Source organism: Lagopus muta, chromosome 2 (genome assembly GCF_023343835.1).
Source record: "Lagopus muta isolate bLagMut1 chromosome 2, bLagMut1 primary, whole genome shotgun sequence".
NCBI classification, from domain to species: Eukaryota; Metazoa; Chordata; class Aves; order Galliformes; family Phasianidae; genus Lagopus; species Lagopus muta.
The window spans coordinates 27,897,813-27,921,321 of NC_064434.1; the positions used below are offsets into that span (position 1 = coordinate 27,897,813).

At 36.6% G+C, this 23,509-nt stretch overlaps 1 protein-coding gene across 8 annotated transcripts in view; it reads left to right on the forward strand.

The window, feature by feature from the left end:
• The window catches only part of COL19A1 (collagen type XIX alpha 1 chain), a 188,813-nt gene that overhangs the window by 17,881 nt on the left and 147,423 nt on the right, over positions 1-23,509 (forward strand). For all 8 annotated transcript variants that reach the window (XR_007375265.1, XR_007375264.1, XM_048936539.1 and 5 more), the window contains exons 5-9: positions 14,425-14,548; positions 14,941-15,216; positions 16,868-16,948; positions 18,621-18,746; positions 19,294-19,356. Coding sequence is in view for 6 of the 8 variants with exons in the window: in XM_048936539.1 (XP_048792496.1) it covers positions 14,425-14,548; positions 14,941-15,216; positions 16,868-16,948; positions 18,621-18,746; positions 19,294-19,356 (670 nt within the window). In the remaining 2 variants the exon portion in view is untranslated. The remainder of the gene's footprint in view (positions 1-14,424; positions 14,549-14,940; positions 15,217-16,867; positions 16,949-18,620; positions 18,747-19,293; positions 19,357-23,509) is intronic.

Sequence of the window (23,509 nt, forward strand, 5' to 3'; positions counted from 1 at the left end):
TAAAAAAGGAAATATAGCCGGTATACATATCCATGTATAAATGTATGGACACATAGACAGGCTTGAGCAGTGGGGCTGGGTGAACTTCCTGAGGTTCAACAAGTCCGAATACAAGCTCTTGCATCTGAGTCAAGGCAACCCTCACTAGCAGTACAAGCTGGGGGGTGAAAGGATTAAGCACAGCCCTGCCAATAAAAGGCCTGGGGGTACTGGTGGATGGGAAGCTGGACATGAGTCAGCAGTGTGCCCTTGCAGCCCAGAAAGCTAACCATATCCTGGGCTGCATCAAAAGAAGTGTGGCCAGAAGGGCAAGGGGGTGATCCTGCTCATCTACTCTGCTCTCGTGGCACCCCACCTGGAGTACTGCATCCAGATGTGGAGTCCTCAGTACAGGAGAGACATGGACCTGGTGGAGCGCATCCAGAGGAAGGATGCAAAAATGATCCAAGGGATGGAACGCCTCTCCTACAAGGACAGGCTGAGAAAGCTGGGGCTGTTCAGCCTGGAGAAGTCTCTGAGGTGACCTAATACCAGCCTTTCAGTATCTAAAGGGGAGCTAGATAGAGGACAGACTCTTCATTCAGGAACTGTGGTGATAGAACAAGGATAAATGGTTTCAAGATTAAAGAGGGTAGGCTTAGGTTGGATATGAGGAAAAAATCTTTTACAGTGAGGATGATGGGGCCCACGAACAGGTTTCCCAGAGATGTGGTGGATGCCGCAGCCCTTGGAGATTTTCAAGGCAAGGCTGGATCAGGCCCCGGGCAACCTGATCTAGCTGCGGTATCCCTGTTCACTGCAGGGGAGTTGAACTAGACAGCCTTTTAGGGTCCCTTCTCACTCTAAGGATTGTATGATTCTATGATATGCTCCTGGTGAATATTATAAAAGGAATTGCTGGTCAAAATGTGAAGTGAGAAGTGCAAGAAGTGTACTTCCAGGTCCAACCTTGTACTTGGGTGTTCGTCATGCTGGATGTACTTTTGCTGGAGTGTAGCACCTGCAATTGCTGCAGTAAGTTATTGATGTGGAAGACAGACATTTAGCAGCTGACATCTGCAGGATTGATAATGTTTTCATACTTCCTGGGTAAAGGTACTACATGGAAACAAATCTTTCATGGAAAGTAGCTTTTTTTTAAGTATGGAAGTCTGGTTAGTTACTGGGAATTGACAATAGGAGGTTAACATAGGAAGTTCAATTATTATGTGAACAGCATGTGATAAAGGTGGTAGCTCATAAGAATCATCATGTGGTCAGAGACATTGGTAGAATATACACCAGAACAGGACCAAAATAGATAGAAGATACAATGTAGGGGTAGTTCAGTAATTAAATTGCATATGATTAATGTCTGAAAATGTTAAATACAAAAAATGCTATCAGACAATTGTTTTTACTCAAAAAGGGACAGAGGGGGCATTTTTACTCAAAAAGGGGCATGATTTCTTATTTTTCATAAGTTAACTCTCTTTTTGCAGAAGTTTCTCTACATTTAGGAAATGTTAAATGACTGTATTAGTGTGTGAAAGCAGGCTATGCTGCCAGGAAATTACATAAGCTTAAGACTGGTTTGTTGTGAAAATATTAAGAGGAATACAAAAAACACTTTGTGATTAAAGATAGCTGATATGATTTTATGGAAAGTCATGACTCATTAACTGGTTGGAGTTCTTGATAGTTCTGGAGAGTTACAACGCAGCCTTACTTCATTGCTTCAGTTCTCACTACTGATATGAATCCACATAATAAGTAACGTTACATTATTTTTTCAACAGTATCCTACTGGTTAGTATTGCAATTAATTGCAACTTCTGTGAATAGTTTGATTTTTGTTCTCATGCAGTCATAGAATGACTTGAGTTGGAAGAGACATTAAAGACAATCCAGTTCCAGCCCCCCTGCCATGGGCAGGGTTGGCAACAGCTAAATCAGGCTGCCCAGGGTCCCATGTATCCGGGCCTCGAACACCTCCAGGGATGGAGCATCCACAACTTTGCTGGGCAGCCTGTGCCAGGACCTCAGAGATCTCTGCCTCTAAGTAGGGAATTTATTCTTAACATCTGCCTTTCCTCTCTTTTAAAGCTAATCCCCCTTGTCCTATCAGTATCAGACTGTGTAAAAAAATCACTCTCCATTCTGCTCGGGGGCTTCTCTTAAGTATAAATACATACAGAAGTAAATGTGTATTTCAGTTGCAGACTATGCTGTTAGAAATATCTTTTTTTTTTTTTACCTGAAGAATACAGATTCTCATTACGTTGGATACTTAATTACTCAAGTGATTCAATCATGATAATACTGATATTATTTTGTCATAAAACTATGAGCAAGGTATTTCCTTTTTAAAATTAGGAAAACATTATTGAAAATGCTTATATGGAATAGTTTTTTACTCTGTGAAATATCAGTGACGTTTTCTTTACTGTTGTAAGTCTTTAACAGTTTAGACTGTGGTTTGTAGTAAATAATTTAGTGTTTATGGAATTTTAATCAGCAGTAAAGATTTCAGTCTCGTCCTTCTATTAAAAAAAATAAATTAGCTTTTATTTTAGTTCTGTTGATTTCACACAGATGTGGCACAGATGATTCAATATGAAATAAAGCTACAGTTAATAGAATAACATGCATAGTTTTAATAAAAGGTTTTTTGCAGACTGGAGCCTGCACTGTTTTGAGACATTTGTAAATACACAGTATCTCAAACTTAGTTATTTGGATATAAGGCATCTGGCCTGTGTCCCCAGTCTGAGAAGGGCTCTGTAACATCCAGTATTCTTTCTGTGCGTGTTTGGTGCTGGCTTTTTTTAATGTGATGATTAAGAAAAACCTAAATAAAGGAGAGAGTGAACCCGCTTCATTTATCCACAGTCACCACTGCATGAAGTCTCCTTTCAACACTTCTGTGTCAGGTCTAATGCAAGACCCTGTCACTGTTTAAGCTTTTTTGTTTTTTTCCTAGTCCTTTAAAGAGAATACCTGGCCATTTCCCAGCTGGGTCAGATGGTCCCAGGGTTGGCAAGTCGCGAGTCCACAGCCCATCCTGTTAAACATAGTTATGACTCAGCAGATAGTAATGCAATGTTGATTTTATTTAGCTTGATATATTTTAACCCCATTTAATCTGCAAGGTGCTAAAATCTCATTGTTACAGAAAGTGTGAGTTGTAGGACAAATTGTATGTACTTTATGTTGGTGGTTGTTATTTTTAATTTATTTGACTTCAATCAGAGTCCTGGGACTTCAGAGAAGTATTCATCTCCAGTTTATTAAAATTCTGTTAGGTCTTTCTATGTGATGCAGATTTATTATTGATTTTAATTTTCAGATTCATTCACTTAAATCCATGAATATTACTGTTTTTTACAGACTGTAAAAAAACAACTCATTATTTATCCTTCAAATTATAAGCTGAACACTAGGCTTAAATATTCATAGACTAGACATGTTGTATGTAGGGGGTGTTAAAGCAAAGGCATGTTCTGTCTCTGTACCTTCACACTTGCAGCTGACAGAGCTACTTATTTCGGGTCAGTCCTCTGGTATCTGGTATCATTAACCTTTCCTATTCCAATCTCTTCTGTTGGTAATATAATCTTCACCCCTTACACTTTCTTTTTTGGGGAGAATTCTGATGGACAGGCGTATCCATCTCAAACAATGTCATAGGCTGCAGTATCTTCAGTGTTGCCTGTGTCTTTTCAAAAACGCTTTAGCTGCTTGTGGCTGCAGCCTGGACTGAATTTATTAGTAGGCATTACTGAGTGCTGAGGAGGAGGATAGTTATCCAAGACATTATTTGAAGTGGTTAGGAAAAAGAACATCCTTTGCTTTCACTCAGCTTAATTCCACACATAATTCCTTTTAGCTCTCCCTTTCCACCACCAACCAACACATTATGTTCACTGTGATCACCACCCACAGTTTTCATGTTATTGATCCTAGCCTGTGAGATGCTTTGTCTTATCTCCTCTCCCCAGGTTGTCTAGGACCTGACAGCATGTACTAGAAAAGGAAGGGGTGAACCTATTTCAAATGTAATCAGTACTTCACTTCACTAGAACTTATTCCACTGATTCACTGCTAAAAACTAGCACAAGTTTGGGAAGGAAGTGAGAGAGACTAAACAGCTAGAAATTGAGAGTTATAAAGAAACAACATCTTTAGGTTAGATAGCACAAGGTCATGCAGAAATATGAGGTAGCTCTCGCAGTGCTAGCATGTGAATGCTAGCTACAATGCAAGGTTCTCAGAGTGAGGCTCTTCTTGAGCAGATTAACCCAAGGAAACTAGAAACACCATTCTATTTCTGTAATCTAGAGATACTGGAATCAGTATCTCTAGATACCAGTATCTCTAGATACCAGTGCAAATATCTGTACAGTGCTGGTAAATTGGCTGTGAAAATATTCAAGGAAAAATGGATAGTTAGCTTTCTATGTCCTGTAGTGAAAAATATATCCAGGCCAAGGAAAAAGGAGCATCGTTCCTTTTTTCCATACTCTACTCCAGCGTATGATGTGCATCATCTGTTCAGCTTCAGTGTGAGAAGCACATAACAATGCATGCAGAAAATTTTTTGCTGCCAGTTGACTCTCAGAGGTTATAGTAATTATTATTTTTTGTGACATTTTCAGAGGGTTTCTTGCTCAGCTGAATAACTGAAGTCCACCATAGATAATCATATTTAACATTAAGAAGTTAATCTCTCATTCAATTCAAAGACTGCCAAGTAATAGACTTTTTTAATAACTATATCTGTTATCTTTGTTCCATTTCTGGGAGTAAACTAGAAAGACTAAATTAGCACAGAATCCACGTAGGTAATAGACAGTTCATTACATTTCTTCAAATTCAACCATTCATATTTTCCTTGAGAAACAAAAGCTTTATTCAGTTTTTGTGTATTACTTGCAAAAACTTTGTCAGGCTTTGTGTGCTTCTCTTATAGACGCTATCAGTTTACTAATGTGGCTCCAAAAAAGGAAAGCACTTAAGATTTCTGAGACATTCGTACTGGACAAAAAGACTGTGCTCCTATGTATGAACCAGTTAGAATTTTTTTTTTCCCCAACATTTAGCTACAGAAAGGAAAGAATGAGATGTATACCTAACAAGAACATTATTCCTCACAGGTGATGATAAGAGTGCAAAAGAACAGTTTTCTGTTGAATTATTTTATATTTTCTATGTGGCTTCACAATGGTAGGGAGATGGATGCTGGTACCGGAGGAATCTCTACATAACTTTTTTAATTTTGATATGTGAACAAATCTAGCATCTTTGGTTTACAGGGAAATGTTTCATGAAAGGGCATTTTGTGTTTGTAAAATTACTGTCAAGACTCTAAAAGTGTAGGATGCATGTAACTTCTTAATGAAACTTCCTTGTGAGAAGGGGCAGGTGGAACTGAAGATATAAATTGCTGATGCATCAGTATCAGCTCTAGGGGTGTCACCACACTTCCACAGCTATGAGCACATATATGTGAGGCATTGGGATGGAAAAACAAGCTGGAACAACAGAGTGGGTTTGGTTGCTTTCTGCTACCAACATTAGAAAGTCCCTGCATGTTTCTCTGTCACTAAGTGATGCTGACAGATTGAAAGCCAGTCTAGTTTGAGAGCACGAGGCAGAGGGATACCAGAAAGAGTCATGTAATTGCATGAGTAGGAGAAAGCAGGTTTTGGGGAATTTTCAATTCCTCAGACACCAACAGCAGTATGTTTATTTGTCTCTGATCATATCCCAAGAAAAATAGTCAGTATGAGACCTGAGCAAATCATATACATTGACTTTAGTCTTCCTGAATCACAAGTAACTACGCTGTTCGAAGTTGTATTAGCTCAAAAGTGTTTAGAGAAATATCTCGATGCCTGCACAAAATATGTTTCCTTTACTGGCTTTGCACATTAGAAGACAACTTACTGCAATATATGCACTGGATCCACGCTGTTGCGTTGGTTTTTCTTGAGTCTATGCCAGTGCAGACTTCAGGCTATGAGGTCTTCTGAGTAAAATTTTAGCTTGCTCAACTAGTCAGGCTCTGGCTTTCATCATTTACCTTCTTCATCTCTCATCACCATGTTCACTAGTTGTCATTCTTTGTCACCTTGTGTTCCTCTAACACGGAGAGATGTTTACTGCTGATTAGAGCAGCCTAATTTAGTGTGCAGCATTCAAAAAGGTGTCATATTTTTGAAATGGAAACATGCTGTTTGAAAAAAATTACTGTGTAGTTTCTGAACGTATTTAATCATATTTTTAATTTCTTAATATTTATTAATAAGATGTTACATTTGTTATATGGGGTTAGTTTTGTTTTCCAGATAAAAGGAAAGTTTATTGTATTACTCTCAGACCTATTTGATTCTTAAAACATATATCCAAAGTGAACAAGGCAAATGTATTTATAACTGCATTAGAAGTATTGAAAGTTGCTTTCCACAAGACTGCAAAAGACAAAATGTTGGTTTGAATAATCTCAAATCGTTATCAGTCTGCAAAATTCTAGTTGGGAAAATGAGAAAAAAAAAGTTGCATTTTGCATTTTCACTGTTACAAGTCTGTAGCTATTACTACTTCTGAATGTTTTTCCAGACAAATTGAAATGTTGAAAAATTGATCAAACTTGAAAGCAGGCATAGTTAGCATGAGTTCTTTAAAATCACTGGAAGAGAAGCTTTTGACTCTACTAGAAGTTGGTAGTTCATATAAATAAGGTTACAGAATACTGCTGGAAAGACTAGGGAAAACCTTTTCTGATTAGGACTAATAGGTCTTCTATTTCTATTTCAAACTTTTTTTTTTTCCCCTTATTTAAATGTCCTTCAAAATTTCCTTAATAACAACATGGATTTTCAGCAAAATAAATTAATAAATCTAAACCACTTGTGTTTTAGAAATAAGCAGTTGATCTACCTGTTCAGAAGACAGAAACAGAAACATGATAAAGTTTATAAAATTTTACGTCAATATCCTTTCTAAGTGTAAAAATAATTTGCAGCTTTGCATTCAGTGGTACGTTTTCTGAGTGGGTTGTTCTCTGCCTAAGTAATTAATAACTCTTAAGCTGTCTGAATAGTTTCCCTTAAGTTGCATCATATAACGTGTCATATGAAAACAACTTGAGGCCTAATGTAACATGAAACTGTACAGTGCATCTTAGTGTGATTTGAGGAAGATGGATGGGAGGGAAATTGTTTCTTATTTTTGGTGACAAACAGCTGTTCTTAACTTTTATTTCTGAAGAATTTATAATACCCTTTATAGGCAGAAATAGGTAAATTTTTTTAGGCAGTTATTTCCAATTTCCACTTTCTATTGTACTAGTGAAGTTAGGCAAGAAAACGTGAATCAGGAATGTAGCAATTTGATATAAAAATACTGAGAATAATATGGATTTTTAAAATTTGGATTACTTTGCTTTTTTCTTCATAACTGATCTCAGCTTGAGTTCCTTTAGTGAACACAAAAAGGTTAAGACTTCAAAATCTGAGAGAATGTAGTGCTACATAAGTCATCACCCATGATAGGAAAGTTAAACTAACTCCTTGAGCTCTGGTCTCCAAATTATTGTAACATTGTCATGTTACAAGTGACATATAGCAGGTAATGGTATATGTCAGCTGGAAAAGATATGTCTTGCCATAAACTCTAAACATCTCTCACTTCAATCTCAGGAAATGTAAGTTGGCTCATCTTTCTCTTCCTGGAAGATATTCAGCAGGCTGGAGGTTTCATTGATACTTGTAAATACGGAAGTTTGTCGTATACTGTAGTATATTCTCATTCGATACGGAACAATTAGAGTTCATAAGACTTAAAAATAGATGCTACTTTTCCATTAGTGCTTTTTTAAAAATAAAAACAAAAGGTAAATAAAGGATTGCCTTACTAAATTTGATATGGGTAACTCAATGCTGCTTTACCAAGATAGAACTAAAACTGTTTATAGCACAGTGAATACACAGTTAATTCATTCATAATTACTTCATTTAGTATGGTAACAGTAGGAGAACCAGATGGTTTCAGAGATTTTCAGAACTTCTGAGGAAACAAATGAACAAGTATTTTTGTCAAAAATCTGTCAGTACTTGATCATGACAAACATTAGAAGGTATGCACAAAAATGATTGCTAAGTTCATGTAAAATACTTTTCTGATAATCTAATAATTTATGGTCTGTGCTGTACTTGCACCACTGTACTTGTTTTTAGGGAAAACTGTAGCTAAATTTATTCAATTAAAAAGAGGAGAATGCAACAAAACTCTTTGCAACTAAGAGTATACAATTTGATAGAGCAGCACATGGATGGTGCTGTGACATCACTGTTTATTTATTACTGCTCTGGATGTATCTACCTGATGCTTCAGCCTATAGAATATCATGATAAACCTGGCCACCTGAATTTGCAACATACCTACATTCTTGTATCGTTAGCAATTTTCCTTCTTGTTTTCTTTTGCCTCCCCAGTCTGGCAGCTGGGTTGTCTGTAATTTACAGTACACCTCAATCCAGCAAGCTAGGGTGGAAGAAATTCAGTTCATGAGTTCAGTTCATGTGCTGTAATTCCTGCAATTGTTTTCAGCAGTTTCCACCAAGGGTGTGCTTTGCTTTGAGAACAGAGTGCTCCATTCATTAACTTTCCTATTTTTATTATATACTACTGACAATGCAGACTGAGAGAGAAATTAAAACTGTCTAAATTCCACCCAACATGTAATTTAGTCAGACTTCAGGCGCCTGAGTCTCAGAGAATGATTCAAAATGTCTGTTCTGAAGCACCACCTAATCCCTGGTGGCACCTAAAATGAATCATTTGGGGACAAAATTTTCCTAGGCATCTGGACATTAGCTCCAGTAAAGCTCAGAAGCACCATGGCTGAAGCAGAACAGGCATTTAGCTCCCACCCAAATTTTATTCTAGTTTGGAAGTGCATAGAGATGCTTTGGCTATGCCTGTAATCCCAGAGGTGCCTAAGCCATTGTCTATGCTTAAATTGCACATAATGGACTTGGACAGCACTGAATTCAACAGTCCCAGTAGTCACAATCAGCTTCAGTGTAGAAGAGGGGAATAAGGTCCGTTAAGCACTCTTGAAGGTTAAAGTAGTCCAGATCATCCAGGAATAATACCTGATTTGGGTTGTCCTGAGCTGAGAAGGCGCAATAGGAATGGGAAACTTGATTCTCATCTCAGTGTTAAGGATGTTTCCTGTGAAAGTTTTTCTCTCAAGTTTGATCATGCAGATAATTCAAGCACTTGCATCCAAAAAAAAACCTGTAAGCATCCCCTGGATTGACAATCATATTTACATGTTTGTTTTAACCTGTAAATTCTCTTTTGCCCTCTTCTTCATAGATTATTTTAGATATTTTCTATACTACTCATGTTTCTGCAACATTGGAGCACATGTTGAATCTTACTTAAGACCTGTTATTTCCCTTACTGGCTTTTGGCTTAGATAACAGGGAGTGTTAACCTAAGTTAGCAATCTCTATATTTGTGCTTTATATCTGTAGACTTTTAGGTGAATTTGGTTCAGGTTTCTTTCACCCTTATTCTCTTCTTTTTTCTGTTGCTCTTTTCACTGTGCCACATAGAATAGAGCAAGTAGGAAATACTTGTAGGAAGAGGAAAAACTTAAGGAAATACTTATTCATCTGTGGACATGCGGAACAACTTGATTTTGTCTTTTTCATTAATGTTTAATGCTACTTCTTTATCGTTTTCACTCTGCTTGTGATGCCTTGTTAGTTTTTCATATCAATCCTTTTTAAATGTTGACAGATGCAACCGAGTGAAACAGCATATTAAACATTCAAAGACTGAAGTTCAAGTTCAATATTCTGAGATTTTTTTTTTTTTGCTTTTCTCATATTTGAGGAAGAGATTCTATATTGATGTTTCTATTCCAGCTTTTTTCCCCTTCTATCAGTTGTCATTTTATATTTATCGTTTAGAACATATACATTCTGTCTGTATTTCTGAAAAGTCTATAATTGAGCCTTACAGAGTAGAGGATATAATGGGAGGAATACTGAAATTTTTCTATACCACTTTACTGATCATCTGTACCTGTGTAATTTCAAAGCTAGATACATGATTTTTGATTTATTTCATTCAATTCAAGTCATTCAAGGAAGAATAACCTAGAGGAAACTGCATATAGTAATAGATAGCATGCTTGTTTTCTGAGTATTTTACAATTTGTTTTTTTACCTCATAGCATTCACTATCTGACTGAAGGGCTGAATGTAAAGCATGTATTTTAAACATCCTTTAATTATTTTGGTAAGCAAGGCCTGTTTGCGTTGTTAAACAATGGAAACACTAATTGGAGAATAAATATATTGTTTCTATTCAGTTTGGTCTTCAGTATACAATAGTTCTATATAAAATATGTGGTATTTAGCATTATACTGTGCAGGTAATTGTAAAGCATGGTCTTAGACTGTCCTCTATGCCAAGAGTGGTATTCCGTGTTGTTTGTTTCTGAAGTGTACTATACCTGTAGTATAGGTTTATCTAACAGTTTTGACTTGCTATTTGTTTACATCAATTCTAACCATGCTGTAATAATTTCATTTAGTAATCTAAAATTCTTTGCAGCATTTCATCGAATCTAAATTGAAAATAGTGAGTGCATTGATGACAATGCTGCCATTCAGAAAGATCTTGGCAAACTGGAGAAACAGGCTAGTGGAGACCTCATGAAGTTCAGCAGAAGCAAACACAAAGTCCAGTGCCTGTGAAGGACTCTCTCCATAGGATGTTACATGCTGGATTAATGTCTGCTCAGATAGTGGCCCCATAGAACAAGAGCTGCAGCCAGTGCTGAGTGCCCTTGTGGTGAAAAGGCTAACTACATTTTCAGCCATCCTAGGAAGATAGGATCATATAATTGTTAAGGTTGGGTGAGACCTCTAAGATCGTTACATCCAACCATCAACCTATCACCATCACACCTACTGAAACCCTAGTGCAATATCTAAGCATTTTTTGAACACCTCCAGGGTGGTGACTCCACCCCTTCCCTGGGAAGCCCATTTCAATACATTATCAGTCTTTTGGAGAATAATTTTTTTCCTGATATCCAACCTGAACCTTCCCTGGCAGAACTTGAGGCCATTATCTCTTGTCCTTTCACTAGTTACTTGGGAAGTTGACACCTATCTCACCACAACTTCCTTTCAGGTAATTGTAGAGGTATATAAGTATAAGGTCTCCCACAAGTTTCCTCTTCTCCAGATTAAATAACGCCAGTTCCTTCAGCTGCTTTTCTTAACACTTGTGCTTCAGACCCTTCACCTGCTTTGTTTCCCTTCAATGGATATGCTCCAGGGCCTGATAGTCTTTCTTGGAGTGAGGAGCCCAGAACTGAACACAGTACTCAATGTGTGGCCTCAACAGTACTGGGTGATGGTAACTTCCCTAGTATTGCTGGTTGCACTATTTCTGATGCAAGCCAGGATGCCATTGGCTTTTCTGGCCACCTGGGCACACTGCTGGCTCATGTTCAGCCAGCTGTCGACTAACACCTCCAGATTAGGTCTGGTAGGTCAGGGAAAGAGATCACTGTCACTTGTGAGACTGTATCAGAAGTTTGGTGTCCAATTTAGTGCTTCCCTGGAGAGGAAAGCAGAGAAGAGCTCACTGGGATGAATCTAGTGGGAGGCCCAAGATTTTTGCAGGGCTGGAACCCATGGTATGTGAGGAGAAGCCAGGAGAGCTGACCTTGTCTGGTCTGGGGGAGAGGAACCTCAGGGATCCTCATTGCTCCCTACATCCATGTTATAGAGAGGCCAGAAACAGGCTCCCATCAAAGGTTCATAGTAAAAGGTCAGGAGGCAATAGGCACAAGATATAGTAAATGAAATTCCTGCTAGATGTTGGTTAAAATAAGATAAATTCACTGTGTGCATGGCTAGGCACTGGAGCAAATTTCCCAGAGGATGAGTAAAATAATCTATGTCAATGGAGACTTCCAAAGCTCATCTGGACAAAACTCATAGTAATTGGAGCAGATTTTCAAGTTACCTTGCTCGGAGCAGGAGACTGGATCCATTGGCCTCCTGAGCTAGTAAATTATTTTGTTAATCTATCTAAATTTATCCTTGGTCTATTTCTACTTCTTTCCTTCATCAGTTGACTTCACTGAAATTATCATAGTACCACTGGGAATTAATTTAACCTTTTGTAATTTTTTCATTTTTCCCAAAGCAAATTTCTCTATCAGCTCTAATGGTGAATCAACTCCTACTCTTCCTTAATAGTACTGATCTGTACCTGAGAACTTTTCTGCTTTCAAATAATCTGATAAAAATTTCACATAGGTTACTTTGTATTATTTGCACTCATACAGTTTTTGAGAATATTGTGAAAGAAACAGAACTTTAGAGGATTAATACCATTACTTGTTTAGATAACACTTTAAGCATCAGGGAGGCTTGCAGTAATAGGAGACAAGGGAAAAGAAGTGTTCCATATTTACTAGAATACCTAGCAAGTCCAGAAATTACTTCCGTCTGTTTTGTAGACATGTCATACCAATCATGGTTTCTCCTCCTTCCATTTGACGAAGACTTCTGTTTATTTCCCTCCCGCAGTTGTTTGCCCTTTGCCCATTAATATGAACTCCCACGTGTCTCTTAATAAAGAACTTAACTGGGAATGCTAATTGTTTTTGGAGAGCTAAACAGATGCTTCTACAGCCAGATGTCCTGTGTAAATTACAGCTGTAAACCTGAGCTGCCATGTCCTCAGTCTGCCCAAGATGTGGTAAACCATAGGGCCAATCCTACAATCAGATAGTTTACTGAGATGCACTTGTGTTTCAGTAACGTTCAGTGAAGGTATACTTTGTAAGAAATCATAGATAATTCTCATGTCATAAAGAAAGTATGGAGTAGGATGAAATCTAGATGTAAGTACTGCAGATCCTGTTCACTTCTGCCTTGCCTTTTGACAATGAAACATCTGTAACTGTGCAACAATACATATGGGTCTGCTGACAATGTGGGAGAGCAGCCAATTTGGTCCTGGGATCAAAACAGGAATCAGGTGATGGAAATATGCCAAAGAAATGTGATTCTAGGATAAAGGACTTTAAGAAGGTGTTAGTCAATAAAGAAGCTCTTTGGGAGGATTTAAAGCAGGCCTCTCTTGACAGAAGGCGTTTTTCCCGAGATCCTAAGTGAACTGAAATGCACTGCCTTCCAGGACGGTGGTGCAGTTATTGTCTTGTCAGCTGGTGGTTTTCTCTTTCCTCTATAGCACATTACTGTGTGATAATAATCCCATTTGTAGTTTCGTTTACTTCAAATGATCAGGGGATGAAAGCCAGAGTAATTTTTTTTTCTTTTCTGAGTGGGGCTCTCAAGCTTCCTCCATTCTGATCTATGGCATACCTTTTGCAGTGTAGTTAGTTGGTTGCAGTTAGTTGGGCAACATGGAGTGTTGTTCGTTGTTCCAGATGTAAAAAAAAACATCAGTGTTAACACTTTATATAGTTTTGTTTCACCTCGGTTTTAGAAAATAAATAATTAGGACAAACAAAAAACAAAATATTGATGACACCATCTTAATTTGTTTATTTCAGAATTAGTATGTATTTAATAATTACCAATCTGTACAGCTGAGTTGCAGAGTAATTTCAATAACATGTTTTTGAAATGCAAACTTTTCCAGAAGTTCACAGAAGTGGTGTTGTGCCACATGCTGTGATGTGGGTAGCAAGCCAGACCTGTTTTTAGAGGCATATCTCAAGTAAAAATGGGATGATGAAATTGAGCATAGCAAGACATGCATTCAGAAAGATATTCCTTATTTTTCTCCAGTTGTTCTAATATTCAAAACATCCAAGTCATTGACAGTGGAGGTTACAGGATCTACTCTGCTATTCAAAGCAGGACCAACAAGTTAGAATATATTATTATGAGCCATCTCCTGCTGAGTTTCACAAGCATCCAAGGATGAAGATTATCCCACAGATCCTTCACAAATTATTCCACAAATTCTCTGGGAAATTTATTCCAATGTACCAAAAAAAAGAAAAATTTTGGAAAAGTAGTGTTTTGAAGTTTGTTTATGTATGGCACTGATTTTGTAGCAGTTGTTTTACAACATCCATTTATAGTATCTTATGATTTCAAAAAGAAAAACAAAAAGAGAAATCATTAGGTAATTTTTCAGTCATTCTTTTAAATAAATTGAATTGCATTTTTGAGCATGAGGAAGTAGGAGGTGACGTTTCTGAATACTGAAGCCAGTGAAATTCTTTGAATGGGAGCGAGATTGGATTTCACCAGGTATTACTTCTGTTCATTCCTCTTAAAGAATGCTGATCTGTACATAAAAATAATGAAGATTCTTTTTTCTTCTTCCCCTTCCCCCCCCCTTTTTTTCTTTCTATTGTAGGCAAGTATTTCCAAATGGGCTACCTGAGGAATACTCTCTAGTTGCTACATTCCGGATACGACGAAATACCAAGAAAGAGCGTTGGTATATATGGCAAATCTTAAATCGGCGTGATACTCCCGAGGTTGGAGTTGTCTTTGATTTATTTATCCTTTATTTAGTTTTTATAGGTTTTTTCCCCCATGTAATATGACAAATATAACTTACTAGATGTTTTACCGTTGAATTTAGCTATAGTTTACACAGAATAGGCAGACTACTCTGAAATAGTTGATAATTAATTGTAGGAATGACAAAAAAATTAAGGGAATTTATTCTGTTAAGACTGCAAACTAGGGTAGAAGGCATGCTTGATTTATAGCTGATATTTTTACAAAGTTACATAAAAGAAAGCTTCGTATTTCCTTCTCAATGTGTTTAATAGGAGTATTTTTATTATATATAGTTTGTAAAAGTGTATAACTCTCCTATTCTCACCTTTAATTGACCATTTCTTCTATTTCATCTTGCTTTCAGATCTCTGTGCTTCTGGATGGTTCAAAAAAGGTTGTGGAGTATATGACCAAATCTGCCCAGGGGAATATACTACATTACACTTTTAAGAGTCGAGAAATTTATCCATTGTTCGATCGGCAGTGGCATAAACTTGGTATTAGCGTGCAGTCGGGGATCATTTCCCTCTATTTGGATTGTAATTTAATTGAGAGAAAGCAGACTGATGAAAAATTCACCATTGACTTTCAGGGAAGGACTCTGATTGCTTCTCGTGCTGCAGATGATAAACCCGTGGATGTGAGTAGTACGAAAGAAAAACTCAGAAATTCAAGTGGTGTGTTATCCATACTTTTACTGAAACAATTGTGACGAATTATGCGGGGGGGGGGGGTGGGGGGGAATGGAAGGATTCAAATCAGGTTATTAATTTTCAGTGGGAATTCTTAATTTACAGTCCTTAGGTCTTTTTTTCTAAACAGTATTTAATGCTGTAGTATCCGCTAAGACAAACCTTTTGAGGAAGTGGATGAAGGTACATTTCCTGCAGCCTTTGCTACAAGTAACTGACTGCAGGTGCAGCTGGCAGTTGTGAAGTAGTCCCTCTCCTCCATCCCTTCCTATCAAAAGACAGTGGACAAGATCTTCAGAATGAAATTCAAATGCAAGGAAAGCGAGCTGTTGTGGGGTAATCCTGAAGAAAGCAAGCTGTTGCCTCATCTGCAGATAAATGGGGCAATGTGGAATTACTCAAGACAGTCCCTTAATATTATGGGCTTTATTCTGTCCCATAAATATTCTCCTGTTTCCTCGAATAGAGAGATCAGAGCAAGTGATTGGGAAGTTCCAGGAAATGGCAGTTTGACTGAAGTATACTGACATTCCATTACCAAGATTCAAGCATTTGGCTTGAAGTTTATAGTGGCCATTTGAATGCTTCAGTTATATTATGTACCTTATACAGTTTGAGATGGAAACAGTACACTGCGGCTACAAGCTAGCATTGTAAGAGGAATCAGTTCTGTGAGATGCTGACTGCTTTGACCTGGACTCATCAGAGCTCAGGCCAAGCTCATACTACTATTTATTTTGTAAAATTGAGTTCAGATTTTGTATGTACCGTCCCCTTATTTCCAAGTAGCATGGAGGAAAAGAAACAAATGCTTTTTAGCTTGTGTTATTTAATGGCAGAGGTAGGATAATCCCAAGTAAAAGTTGGAAGTAGAGTTTTCCACACTTGCGGGAAAAACATTGTAGGTGTAAAGCTGATGAAGACAGCAAAGCAAATCCTGCACTCATAACCATTTTTCTCTGTGCCAAGTGCAAGTAACAAAAAAAGAGAATTGCAGAAGGTGTATTGTAGCAAAACTATTCTCTGACATTAGGCTTTTCCAAGACTTTCCTGTGAATAAGTTGGTTTAGTCTCTAATATTTACGGACTTGTGTAAAAGCTGGACAGTGCAAGATTAACTAGTTAAAATTAGACATTGTTCATCCACTGTGAATTTGTAAAATAGAATTCTTATGCTCAGCATCTTTTCTCTTAGGGTGGTTTAGTGGCAAGGTCCAGGTGGCCTGTCAAAAGTGATGGAAGGTATATATTACATAGAACTTCTCAAACCTTTGCATTACACTCCTGAAAAGAACATTTGCAGAGAAGATCCATTGGGCTAAAATGCCCATGTAGCCATAGCAAGAGCAGCACAAAGGACTGCAATTTACATGAAGAAAAATGAAATCTAAAGCGTGTTTCAGTTGAAAGTAAGAGTTTGTGGAGTTTGTTCCTTAAGTGAGGAATTAAGCATTTGTTGTGGGATTTTTCAATTTCTGCAGTTTTTCAGAAATATGCACTGTTTCAGAGAGAAAGTTTCTTGTGCAAAAATTTGGAAATACATTCCATAGCACATTTTTTATATTGTATATTAATGTCTTCTCTTCTATTTATTAATAGATTGAACTTTACCGCATAACAGTTTATTGTAATCCAAAAGTTGCAACAGAAGATACGTGTTGTGACATATCTGCAGACCTGGTAAGTTATTTGTTAAACTAAAAATGGTATTATAAAAGAAAATGTTTAATTTTCTCTTTCTAAAGTGTTGTAAAGAAATTTCAGTGAAAGTGTCCAACTCAGGTGTTCAACCTCTGAAAATGAATGTATCTGGACTCAAGGTGCATTGTTTCTTATCACTGAATCAAATGGCTTAGTGGAACTTCATTAAAAGGCACTAGGTGCTGCTAGTGCTTTTTAAGTGCCTATCTTAACATTGATTAGTGTTTAATTAGTAATTGAGGAAGACTCAGAGAGCAGGAAACAAATTCACTGCCATCACTTTCACATTATTTAGGCTACTTTAATAACTGTTGTATCTGCTTTATAACTGGTAAACAAAGAAAGCCCATGAAAGACTCCATGTGACAGTGGAAAAGAAGAAAAACAGGATGGTGTTAAGGACATATCCCTTATTTCAATATTATGACATGGGAAAACATGGGAAAACAGATGTATTGTGATTGGCAAAAGCTTCATTATAGTACATAATGGAAGATGTTCATTTAGTCTACAGAAATGCTAGTAGTTATATGTGTGATTGTTCTGCTAAATTAAGCCTGTTTGGAGGGGAATTGGGGGGGGGGGGGAGGAAGAAAAGCAAATCCCTCAGAAAAACAAAACAAAACAACGAACAGGTTAAAATATTGGTTTGTTAGTTATGAACAATCTCTCAGAAAAGGCTTCTCTTAGACCATGAGCGCTATGATCTTCACTCACTGAGAATACTTTGTGGGAACTGACAACTGATTGGTGATCAGAAGCATAAAAGAGACTGAATCTAAATTACCTAAGGAAATCTCAATTTTAAGTAATAAATTCTTGTTCAAACATACTTCAAAATATATTCCTGTTCATAGCACAGGCTTTCTTTTGAATTTATAGGCTCATGGCTAATTGAAAAGAATGAATTTTTTCTGTAAGTTTTATTTTGTACATGGAAAAAAATATTTGCCGTTATTATACAGAAACAGAAAAGAAAAAATAAACCCTAACTATACATGAACATAAGAAGAACAAGGATATGCTTTATTGATAGCATCCTAAATGTTCCTTCAGCTATGAAGATAAAAGCTCTTTGTTTCACTTGCATGTCTTATATTGAAGGTATAAAAATAATGGAGTACTTGTTGATGCCTTTCATATTGAATTCAGCATCACTTTTTTTTATTCTTTTTCATTACCTCCCTTACCAATCATAAGAGCTAAATTTTTCGTAATTTAGGGAAAATAATTATTCCTTAATCACAAATTTCTACACTAAGAAGTAAGTCATGTCAGAATTTCTTTGACAAGAAGGCTCACGGGACACTTTATTGTGTCTTAATGAGAGCCTCTGAATATTTTTTCCCCCTCATCTTTTGCTTTCACCTTTTATAGTTTCTGGAATATTTCTTCCTATGTTTGGCTCTTTAGGAAGAAAGAATTGAGACAGTCAGTTCTGTTTTGACCAGGACAGTTTTCAGTACAGAAGGATCATAATATCTAGACTTCATTTTACTACAGCTTTTTCCTTTGTTTGGCAGTTGTGGCTTTTCTGTAGCATGGTATGTGCAGTAATATTAAAACAAAGTAAGTTAAAATAGCATTTGGCTGGTATTTATCTATTAACAACAGTGGACCAAAAATCAGACAAATCTTGTTTTTATTTTAGTGCCCACATGAGGATAGATTACTTGCTACTACTTCATCACCAGAGTCTGTTCATGCCAGCAAAATATACTCTCTTCCAGGAACACAGCAAGAATCTAGAGACAGATGCCACTGCTTTCCAACTAAAGTATGATGATTTCCCATTGCTTTTTAATTCATTATTCTACTTAATTCTGCTAGGTATTTAAAAAATAATAATAAAAAAAAGAAAGCACTTGAGTTCCTTTCTATAGTTACTAAAAAATGTTAGACTATTATATATCATATATTATATGTAGACTATTGTATAAAAAATCTTAGACTATTATAATGCACGTGTTTGTATTTTACAGTTATGAAGCAGTACATTCTAGATTTAATTTTAAAATTACAGTTTCAGAAGGCTGTAAGATTTTGAAGGATGAAGACAAACAAAAAGCAAGGATCAGTAGTAAAAAAGAGAATTGCTACTAATGTATTAGAGTAAATATAGTGTCAATATTTTTACTTCAGAATAGATTGCTTTTTACATACTACTTGTTTTAAATCCTATTGAATGTGGTGCTATATTTATTCCAACCCATTTGTTTTGTTAGGCTTTTGTAGTTAAGACAAAGTATTCAAACCAATTATATATTTTGGATATGCTTCTTTGTTGATTATTTTTGTTTTCTTTTCTTTTCTTTTAAAATCAGGGAGAAGCAGGATTACCAGGAGTTCCTGGTTTGCCAGGACAGAAAGGGCATAAAGGTGAAAAGGTAAATAATGATTGCATTCTGTATTTCTTTCTCTTTATTGTGGCATTCTTTCTTTTTATTGGACAGAAACTTTCCAGGTTTAGTTATTCCTGAAAGGTATCTATTTTTATAGAGGTTAAAACCTTCATCAGTTGGTGCCTGGTTCTGAGTGTGTCCTCTCTGCCACATAGCCCAGGTCTGTTCCACACTGAGGTCCACTCCTACTCAAGAACTCCATGGAACGCAGGGGCCATGAAACAAGCACAGATAAAACACTGATAGTGTATTTTCTGCCTCTTACTTTTATCCAAACACAGAGAAGTCACATATGTTGTTCACAACAAGGATTTCCCTATGATATGTATATATTTGTATAGCACTGTCAATGGCCAGAATCCTATGCAGTGGACTAATTATTTCAGTGATCAGTAGGAGGCTGAGAATTCACTAATATGACTTCAGCACTTTATGTTCTTTGTCGTCACTCTTAATTACTGAAACTTTCTTAATTTTAAAAAGAGAGGAAGCTGACATTGGCAAACTCCAGAACAGTCCAGTTGATACACCTCCCTTGGGCATATTGCTTGTTTTTGCACTGTAGAGCTTACTGTGACATTCCTGTGCTATTTGGCTTGAAGGTTTCCTAGTAATGAAAGTCACTCTATCATATAGTTTTCCCTTTATACTCCATTGCCTAATATTGTCTGAAATGTTTTGGATGGGAAATGTCTGGAAATGTGTTTTTATTGCACTAACAGAAGTGCCAACTTGAATAAACTGCTGCAAGTCAGCAAGAAGTACAAGCAATACCGCAAGAGTGTTAATGTAGCTGTTAGGATGGAGTTGTCCTATCCACCATCCTGCATTACAGCATGCTGTTTAATATTTGATCTGAAATAACTTGTGAAGACATCCAGCACTGTTGCTGAGATTGCACTGCTGAAGCTAGTCCAGTTCAGAAAGGGCTTATCTGCACAGCAGTAAATGTAGAGTAAATGTCTTGATAGTGTCTTCCCTTCCTAACTCCTTCACTCCCCTCCAGTCCACATTTCAATTTTGATACTACTTGTATATTTGAAGAAAGTTCAAATTGTTTCTGTAGCCTAGCTGAGCCTAGAAGGATTGCTGATAGCCTCCAAACTTAAGCACAGGTTTTTGCTGATCCTGCATATATAGCACAATTATGTAAAGTTAGCCAGTGTGTGTTACCAAACCACACTGTTGATCTGAAAAACAATGAAACCCTTCAACTTCTGTGTATCCATCACTGATAGCAAATTGCATTAGACCATGTCTGACATGGTTGGTAAGTACAAAGTACAAATTATTTATAAACTGATATAAAACTGAAAACTGTTAAGTATTAGATTAATGAAAAATAAAACTTTCAAGATTTAAACAAATAGATGTGGGGTTGGTTTTTTTTGTTTTGTTTTGTTTTTGCTTCTACGTTTGTGCAAGTTTTCAGCAACACTCTTGATGGTGGCATCAATAATTAAAGATGGACAGGCAGTACTATAGTCTTTTCCAGATATTCAAGAGGCATTATTACATACAGGAAAGTAACAGGTTGTGCTTAGATGTTTTGTAATGTGTTTCATGTGAAATAGGAGCTTACCGAGGATTTTGATGGCCAGACCAATTGGAAAGTGAAAGAGATTTCTGTAAGTTACTGGTAGTTCTTCAGACTTTGCTTCTCACTTTCTTCTTTTTTGCTTCTAGATCGTATTATTAACATCCAATCAACTATATTTAAATGTTCTTACTTGGATGCTGTTATGACAAGGATAAGTTACTGTTTTATTGATGGAATCTCTCAATGAGACTCACATTTCTTGCTCTTTTATTTTATCTCATTCCAATTTCCCACCTACTGTAATTAAAAGTATGACTTAATTTACATCTCTTTTTTCTGTGATGGGATTTGTAAGCAAGTTTCTGCAGATTTAAATTGGTGTTAGGCTGTATTTAAACCCCACCTCAAATTGCTCTTCAGTCTACCATAACTGTTCCTTCAGATCAGACTCTGTTTTGCCTATTCAGGAGTATCTACATTCTCACTAGGACAAAGCATGATATCTGACAAGCCATGTTTAGGCATTTTGAGTTTAGTTATTATCCTACATTCCCATACACTTTACAAATTTCATCTTAATACTTTTGAACAGAGACAAAGACTAATGCATGTTTATTCACTAGGATAGGCATTTATGCAAATTCTTATGCACCTCTAGCATAAGTTAGAAGCTATTTATAGCAGCATCACTGATCAAAATTATTCCACTTGTTTAAAAGACTGTCCTATTTGAATCTCGCCTTTCATTATGGCTTTATTCTGGCTTATCTGGTTAACAACAATGCCCACGGTGGAGGAGTTGGAACTAAATGGTGTTTAAGGTCCTTTCCAACCCAAGACATTCCATGACTCTATGAATCACTGGAACATCATGATGACAGTTCTTCACTCAACTGTACAAATATTCCCATTGGCTTTGAAAAAGTGCTTCTGAGGTGGAGAAATTGCTCTATTTAAAGTCTGTCTTCCCTGCTAAAAGATCAGACTGTTTGGTACCACACGACTTGCTTCATATTTAAAACAAACAAATAAACAAAAAACTTTGAAGGAAGCAGAGCAGTCTCTCTCCCTTTTATTTCCTGTGCAAGCTTGAATTTAGCAATGTTTGCTCCACAGGACTTTACTTGCCTGGAGATCTGTATTTCCCAGCTATCAGCAGCAGGGGACAACCTCCTGATCTGTGATGTCTGAATAATTGAGACTAAGAAAGTCGCAAGGACCAACTTTGCTGTTTATTTGTGTAGGCCCTTAAAACACATATGTCAGCTTTTTCCTTCAGGTAAAACTGAGAGGCAACAGTTGTCAAGTGTACAACTTAGGTTATCCCTGAACAGTATTCTCAATTAATCTTACAGTGGCTTAATTCTCAGGACAGTATATTTCACAAGTTTGAAGTGCTTAAAAGTCAGATGGAACTATCCTGTGATTTAATACATTTAGATATATGTTTTGTAGAGGTAGGCTTCCACTGCTGCTCAGCCAGGTGAGAAATGAACCATATTTTCTGTTCATTTTTTTTTCTACTACTATAGCATGGTGTATAGCTACTTAAAAATATATTTATTGCTAGTGAAAATCACTTAATCATGATGTCAAGGTTCTGTTTTATCCTCCATATGGAGAAAATCTTCAGAAAGGTGGAATATGGATGGTAGTAATTTAAATAATTATACAGAACATACAGACCATTTTTCTCTTTTGAGGAGGCTATGGAATTAAGTGTATATTAAGTAATCTTTGCCTCCACCCCCTGAAGATTTTAAATAGAAACCCAAAGAGATTAAAATTTTGATTATAATAATAACCCATTCCAAGCTGTGTTAATAGGTCATTGGTTAATGCTGTAAGTACAGTAGGGAGCAAAAAATCAGAGGCAAAGTGCTTTCAAACACTGAAGTGCCTATTGATGCACACACATTGCTATTGAAGTGTGGTTCATTAATTTGTATTTTAATTAAAGAAAAAGATGTTTAAAATGCTATTTTGGGCTTGATAGAAATAGATTTATGCAATAAATTTATGCATATGAAAATACTTGTAACAGAATGATTAGAAAAAATAACTTTTGGAGAACAAATAAGGCGTCTCACTGCTCTTTCTGCCTGTTTTCTTCACTAGTTTTCCTTTCTTCAGTCTGTATCACTTCTCATAACCCAGATTTATCTATTTCCATCTAAGGCATATTTATTACATTACAGTCTTCAGTGTAGTTCATTTCTGATCTGATTTTAATTGCAGAGGTTATTGATAGATTCAGGGAGCTCGAGGCTGAAATGCATGAAAAAGATAAATTTCATGGGCAAAATATGACTGGCTGTCAGTGATAACAAAGCGAATTTCCCAAAATCAGAGTACTTATTAAATTTTAATCTTTTAATGGGCAGAGGAAAATACTTCACAGCCACAGAGAATAGAATCTTTTGGCAGTCCCACTTAATGTTTTAACTGTCTAATAGCCCAAATTATCTAGCTGATATGAAAATTTTCTTAGAAAATGTCTTAAATATTTACCTCTTATCTTCATTATTGCATACATCTTTCTAGTATTCATCTGATTAGGATTAAGGATGGCAGTTCAGGTCTTCCTCAAGAGATGTG